The 7,838-nt window shown below is 45.3% G+C and overlaps 1 protein-coding gene across 5 annotated transcripts in view; it reads left to right on the forward strand.

Annotated features, from left to right (window-relative positions):
• The window catches only part of si:ch211-283g2.1 (sodium- and chloride-dependent GABA transporter ine), an 83,028-nt gene extending 75,685 nt beyond the window's left edge, over nucleotides 1-7,343 (forward strand). For all 5 annotated transcript variants that reach the window (XM_052035312.1, XM_052035309.1, XM_052035310.1 and 2 more), the window contains one exon: nucleotides 7,004-7,343. In XM_052035312.1, coding sequence (XP_051891272.1) covers nucleotides 7,004-7,150 — 147 coding nt within the window. In that variant the 3' untranslated portion in view covers nucleotides 7,151-7,343. The remainder of the gene's footprint in view (nucleotides 1-7,003) is intronic.
• Nucleotides 7,344-7,838: the final 495 nt, after the last annotated feature.

The following is a 7,838-nucleotide window of genomic DNA, read 5'->3' on the forward strand; positions in this document are numbered from 1 at the left end:
CCAGAAACTCAAACAGACCAGCCAGTTAAATGACTTAGCTACAAGTGCAGGTCAGAAGCTGGGTAACCAGTGGTGAGTTGCTCGGCTCCTGACACCCCAAAATCCTTCCACCATCTGCAATGCTCAGGACAGTAGTGTGACGGCATACTCTGACGTCTGGATGAGTGCAGTGCCACCAACTCTTATGAAGCATCCAGGACAAAGCAGCTCACTTGATTGGCACCCTAACCTCTACCCCAAACATTTATTGCCACCCGCATGCCATCTGCAAAATACACTGCTGTTACTCACCTAGACCACTCCAAGACCATGAACTCTAACACCTAGGAGGCCAAAAGAACACCACCACCCGGAGGTTTCCCTTCTAAGTCAAAACATCATCCAGGTATGGAACCATATCACCGGTCCTTCACTGTCATTGGGTCTAAATCCTGGAACTCCTTTTCCCCAACAGCACCGTGGGTGTTCCTTCACCAGAAGGACTGCAGCTTTTCAAGAAGGTCACTCACTAACACCTTCTTAAGGGCACTTAGGGATGTACAATAAATGCTGGCCCTTATCACTGATGCTCTGATCCTGAAAAACAGATTTAAAAAATGCGCTGTGCAGTCTTCCTCTCTGGGGCTTGGTTTGGGAGGTCAGTCACAGGCCTGGCGTGGGGACATCCTTGGATCGGATTCATTGATTCATTGCTGCTCCGCTGGGAATCTGGACAGCACAACTCTTGTGCTGGGGAGGTGAAAATCAGGGATAATGACAGCTCCAGTGATGGGGTGGGTATCAGGGAGAAGGTGGACACGTGGTGAGGTGGAAGGGGTAGATTAGAGCCCAACTGTATAACAGTGGTGCAGCTGCCTCATGGCTCCAATGATTGGCTCATGGTTCAATCCTTATCTCCAGTGCTGTCTGTGTGGAGTTTGCCCATTCTCCCTATGACCACACAGGTTTCCTCTGGGTGCTCAGATTTCCTCCCACTTCCCAAAAATGTATGGGTTATTGGTAACTTGTCCCTAGTGTGTAGGCGAGTGGTAGAATCTGGGAGGATTTAATGGAGAATGGGTTAGGGTAAAAATGGGTGTTTGATGGTTGGCATGAACTTGGTGAACCAAGGGGCCTGTTTCAGTGCAGTATCTCTCTGTGGCTCTATTGGAAAGGGGCAGCAGGCCGGTATCAGGGAGGGACAGGTCAGTGAAGTTAGGGGAGGAGAGGCCCAAGGATTTATTTTAGCAAATATTTTAGTTACCTGCACTCCAGCGATACAGGACTGTGACCATGGTTTCCCAGGGGTACCCAATGACCTCCAGGATAATGAGCTCCGCCCCCTGCACAATGCCAAGAACACTGCTCAGGGAATCACATCATCGCATGCACCGACACACAAATCATGTCAGGGTCATGAGGGTAATTCTCAACATGAAGCACCAGTTGAATTCCACACCTGCCGCGTTTTAATCAAGAAATGGTTACAGACACGACTTATTCTGGATTAGCTGGAATTTAAGTCACATGGCACTCTGTGATTAGATTTCTAGGCAAATGGCGAGATATAACTGAAAGCATGTACAGTACAAGTTAGGAGAAGGAGTAAGCCATCCAGCCCCTCAAACCTGTCCCACCATTCACTGAGATCATGGCTGATCTGACTGTAACCTCCATTCTGCATTCTTGTGTCTGCTGGTAACCTTTCACCCTTTGCTTATCATGAATCTACTTTCTCCTTCGCCTTAAAAGCATTCAAAGACTCTGCTTCCTCCACCCTTTGAGAAAGAAAGTTACAAACAATCGTGACTCTCTAAGAGTGAAAAAACATTGCCTCATCTCTATCCTCAGTAGGTGATCAGAGGACCTGAGATGCAGAAAGCCATCAGCATGCCATTTGAAGATTGATAGTTATATGACTAACGGCTCACCAAATGTGTAAGGGACAGTTGTCCTCACTTAGAGCTCGAATGCATGGAGAGAGTCTTACCCAAAATGGCCAGCTGGTGGCACCACATCACTGCAATCAGTGCTCTCAGGCTGAAGCATTTATTCCAGATTAGCGACAGAATTCAAACCCAGGGAGGCTGTTTGCTTCATTAGCGCCTAATACGTTTTTAATTTGCACATTCTACTTAATGCAAGAATTTTTTTAATAATATATTTTGTTTTGATTGTCTTGATGATGCAAATTATGCAAATTAGAATGGAAAAAAGTAGGACCTGAATAGAGAATAGGTGAAAAGGAAAATGTGATCTGTAGGCCTTCTGTTAACATCAAGTCTACAACCAGCATGTTAAGATAGCTTTTCTCTCTTCAGGACTTTTCCAGCAATCTCTATTTTAGTTCAGCATTCAGCAAACATGATTCCCTTCTTTTTATCTGCAGTGCTGGTATAAATGTTAAAATGTTCCCAACATTGTGATGGCCACAGCAGTTTTACACTGCATGTTTTTGGACCTAATGTTGCTACTTAGCTCCCTTAATATCCCTTAACTCCACAGTTGCTGTCTGGCTGTGCAGTTCAGTCTGGACTTTGCCAGCTCTCCATGGTGATGGTTTCACTTTCCTGTTATATCCAACGTTTCGCCTCACTCCTCCTCTTCCACCTCACCTGGAGAATTCTCTTCAGAATCAGAATTTCTATCACTGATTAGGTGACATGAAATTTGTTGTTTTGCAGCAGCAGTACAGTGCAAAGACATAAATTACTATAAATAACAAAAATAAATAAATAGTGCAAAAAAAAAGGAATAATGGGTTCATGGACCGTTCAGAAATCTGATGGCAGAGGGGAAGAATCACTGAGTGTGGGTCTTCAGGCTCCTGTACTTCCTCCCCAATCGTAGTAACAAGAAGAGGCCACGTCCCGGATGGTGGGTGAGGGTCCTTAGTGATGGATACCACCTTCTTGAGGCACCGCCTCTTGAAGATATCCTCGATGGTGGGGAGGGTTGTGCCCATGATGGAGCTGGATGAGTCTACAACCCTCCGCAGCCTCTTGCGATCCTGTGCATTGGAGGCTCCGTACCAAGCTGTGAAGCAACCAGTCAGAATGCTTTTTCACTGTTCTGCCTATTATTTTCATAGCATCTTGAATTAAGATTACCTTCCTATATCATCCTGCAGTTTTCACTCCTTTGCAGAAAGAAGGCTAATATTCTGGATATGCAACCCTTGGACTATTGTCTATGAGAGAGGTCAGCATTTTTGACTTTAAATGACTGGAAATTGAGACTCACCATCAGCAGCTGGGAGGGAAAAGGGGCAATTGCTACCATTATCCTGTATATTTTAACCTGCTGTCCTCTTATCATCTTCATTGGGTTCAGTTTGTTTTTTTTCTTTTATTTCCAAATAACAGCAAATTATATTTTCTTCCCAGATGTTGGTGGTAGAACGTTTATTTCCAACATTTTAATTTCTCAATCTCCAGTCATTTCAATTTTCCCTGTTTTTGTTACCCAACTAATTCAGGCTTAGGTTTTGAAAGACTTTCATTAGGTTTTGTTTTAGTGGAGGTTAGGACGGGATCTGTGAAGGTTGGATAGCCACGGTAATGAAATTCTCATTACCAGCAATGAATCAAACAACTCAGACCAACAATTCTATCAATGTGAAGCTTTAGATTCCTATTCAAGTGTACCACAGCCAAGTACTCTAATAGCAAGGGTATCCTTTCCATAGAACTTATCTTTCCTGGAATACATTTACCAAATTCAACAGCTCTTGTTAACACTCACCCATATTTTCCTTACCTTTCATTTCCTCTGGTCATTACACCACTATCCCCATATCTTTACAGGCCCATCTAATCCCCCAAGCAATCTGTCTTTACAAGAGGGACACAAGAGACTGCAGATGCTGGAATCTGGAGCAACAAACAATCTGCTGGAGGAACTCAGCAGGTTGAGCAGCATCTGTGGAAGGAAAGGAATTGTCCACATTTCAGGTCAAAACCTGTATCAGGACTGACCTGGTCTTGACAAGAGGCTTCAGCTTCATTCCCCATGTCCAATCTTAACGGATTCCAAGCTCCACATGAAGTTGAGCTCTTCTGCCTTCACTTCTGTTTTTTTGGCCAGGAGTTTTCAAGTCAGAGTGCTGATCCTATCTCATCTATTCAGAATTCCTGATCCACCTGGACTCCTGCATCTGGTCGTCTTCCCATACCTGGATCTATTCTGTACTAACTGTCGATATGATATTGGCCATCTCAACTTTTCCACTCCACTTACTCTGAATTCTTGCTGTGAATCCCCAGAGGGTTGTGGAGGCTAGATCATTGGGGGTATTCAACGAGGAAGGAGATACATTTTTGAAAGATCAGGAAATTGAGATATATGGGGAACTGGTATAGAAAGGGAGATAAGGCCTGGGGCAGATCAGCCATGATTATACTAAATGGCTGGGCAAGCGTGAAGGGACAAGTGGCCTACTCCTATTTGTTCTTGCGTTCTAACCTATGAACCCTCTACACCAACCCTGATACATTTGTCAGATCTGCTGACAAGACCGGTGCTGCTGGTGTTTGGTGAACTGACTCCTAGCTCTTAAAGCTCTCAGACACCCCCTCATAGCTCCTGCGGACCATGACATACCACTGAAGATGAGGCCATTGTCTCCCATTGACTTCATTTTCTTGGGAGATCTTCCCTCCAGAACCACCAACCTCAGGGTCCATCAACCACACACAATCTTCTTTCAGCTCCTCTCCGAGATTCACAAGCAGAACTGCCCCAGTAGAGCCATTGTTTTACCCTGTTCTTGTCCCACAAAACTTACTTCATCCTACCTTGATCCTATTCTTTCTCCCTTGTTTAGTCCCTTCCCACCTACTTCTATGACGCTTCTGACACCCTCCACCAGTTTAAGTTTCCAGGCCACAACTATCATAAATGGCCAATCCCAATATACTTCCATCTCAAACCAGGATGGCCCGAGGGTTACTGAACAGAGGCACAACCACTTGCCCTCTCCCACCAAGCTCCTTTGCCTGCCTGAACCTGTTTTCACATGGGATAATTTCTCCTTCAACTGCACTCATTACCTCTGAATCAAAGGTATAGCTATGGGAACTGGCACAGGTTGTAGTTTTGTCTGTCTCTTTGTGGGATACATGTAACTGTCCTTATTTCAGCCTTCCTCAGGCATTCTTCCCTCACCTCCTTTTCCAGTGTTTTGATGCCTACTACTAATTCCTGCATTTGAACAGAACTTCAACATTTCATTGCCTCTCCCACTGATTTCCACCCTGCTCTCACTCTCACAGAGTCTACTTCTGAATGTTCTGTTCCCTTTTTCAACTTCTCTGCTGCTGTTTCAGGGAATGGGTTAGCAACCGATATCCAATACAAGCCCACAGGCTCCCACAGAAATATTGACAATTTTCAACTGTGAGGATTCCATTCTCTTCTACCAGTTCCTCTGTCTCCGTTGTACCTGTTCTGATGACTTTCCACACCAGTACTTCTGAGATGTCTTCCTTGTACCTCATCATGATTTCTCCCTCTACCATGGTTCACAGAGCTCTCAAATGCCTGTGCCATTTCTCACATTCCTGTTACTCAGACAAAGGCCAGGCATCCAGTTGTCCTCACCTTCCATCCCAGGTTCCTCATTCAGCAAATCATCCGTCATTTTTGTCAACTTCAGCAGAATTCCACCTACTAGCACATTTTCCCTTCTCTCCTTTCAGCATTCCAAAGCTCCCTGGTTTATGTTTCTGTGAGGGATAAGGTGAATGTTCACAATCTTTTCCCCAGGGTAGGGGAGTCCAAAACTAGAGGGCATAGGTTTACGGTGAGAGGGGAAAAATTTAAAAGGGAACTGAGGGGCAACTTTTTCACACAGTAGGTCGTGTGTATATGGAACCAGCTGCCAGAGGAAGTGTTGGAGATGGGTACAATCACAAGATTTAAAAGACATTTGGAGAGGTACGTGGGTAGGAAAGGTTTAAGGCAATGGTTGGCATGGGTGAGTGGGCTGAAGGGCCTGTTTCCTTGTTGTAGAGCTCTGTGACTCTATGTACACCACTACCCACTCTCCTTCTCATGGCACCTTTCTTTGTAATCACATAGGAAGCAACGCCTGCACCTTTATGCCATCCTCCAGCCTTGGGACTTAGGACCCAAACTTAGGTCCTTCCTGGTGAATCAATGCACTTCTTCCAAATTAGTGCATTGCATTTGGTGCTCACAGTACCATCTGCTCTACATTGGGGATACTAAGCACAGATTTGGTTAGCTGCTTCGTAGAACATCTCCGTTCAGTCCACAAGGGTGACCCTGACCTTTCTGTTACTTGTCATTTTTGTTCTCCATCCCTCTCCCAATGAAACCCAAGATGAGCTCAAGGAAGAGCATCTCATCTTCTGACCAGTCATGCTACAGCTCTCAGAGCTTGACAGTTTCAGATAACCAGCCGATCCAGTTTGTATCAGAAAAAGATCATCAACGTTGCCTTTCTCCCCTCAGAGACACTGTGACCTGCTGAGTATTCACAACAATGTTCTGACAATTTATCTCTTTCTCTCTCTCTCCTCTTCATCCACCATCACCCTCTCCAGACAGAACAGCTGTGATGAACAAACCTTCCACCACCCTGTCTCAGAAGGCACCACCACCTGTGTCACTTTCCCTTGGTCTCCATCCCTCCCTTCTCTCCTTGATATCTAACTTTCTAGTTCTGATGAGAGGTCTTTGACTGGAAACACTAACTCTTTCTCACCACTGATATCTGTATTTTGTTTTTATTTATTAGTTTAGTTTCAATTGGCATAGAGGGTTAAATGTAAATGGTTAGAATGGGTCTGAGGGAAGTGTGTCCTCTGTAGGCCTGTTGTGGCAAACAATTAAACCAGAACAGCGGGATCAGAGGTGAGAAACGTTTGCGGCTGTATTGTTTGATGCCCTTTGCCTTAATAAACACAATTAGTCCCTTTCCTAAATCAATACGTTGTATCCCATTCATACATGGCTTCACATAGCTATGAGGTGACTTTTCACTCTGGTTCCTTTTCAGAGGTTAACTAAATCGATCACTCCGGTGGTTCCCACCTGCGAGTCCGAACAGACAGAAGCTGCTGTACCCGACCCTTCACTTGCTGTTCCAACCAGGGGAATGTCGCCGCCGCTGCAAGTCGAAGTATTAAAGAGCACGTTTGTTTAACTCTGGGGTCACTTTGGAAACACGAAACGTCTGCTCATCCAGTTAGGGCGGGGGGTTGCCTCCAAGGACAACTGCAGGAGTCTGGAGTCAGGTCCGACCGGGACCGCTTTGTAGTGAGTGGTTTAGTGGGGTGTCCGGATGTTTTGGCTGTTTTACGGCAAAGTTCACATGTTCAATAAAATGTTGTCATTTATTCACACACGTGGGTTTGTTTTATGCGGCCGGACTCCGTGAAGAAAGGGTTCAGCGCCGCGGAGACTGGGTCAGCGCTCTAGGCTGCTCCGTCCTATCCCGCCAGGATAGCGGGCAGTCGGACTGAAACTGGAGGATGGGAGCCGGAGGAAAGGAGGAAATGAACCTAAGGCTTTTACACTTACAGTATTTACATCGTTCTCAGTTCAGTAATTACAAAATGCACATCAAATTCAGACATTGCCATCCATGTCCAGGATGCACTCTCGGCGTTTACCGGCCCCGGCGCTTAAGTCTTTTGCAAGGAGATATTTATTTGGTTAAATTTCTACAGTTCAAATCCTGAACTTTGTTCTAACAGTTTAGATTCTGAGAGTCTCGAAGGTTGCGCTCATTTTCTGTTGCCCTCTCTCTGACGAGGCACCTCTACAGAACTGTTCAAAGGTGTGCCCACAAACGAGCGATTCAGACGTGCTCTGAACACCACATAAAGCTC

The sequence above is a fragment of the Pristis pectinata genome, chromosome 21, assembly GCF_009764475.1.
Source record: "Pristis pectinata isolate sPriPec2 chromosome 21, sPriPec2.1.pri, whole genome shotgun sequence".
In the NCBI taxonomy this organism is placed as follows: domain Eukaryota; kingdom Metazoa; phylum Chordata; class Chondrichthyes; order Rhinopristiformes; family Pristidae; genus Pristis; species Pristis pectinata.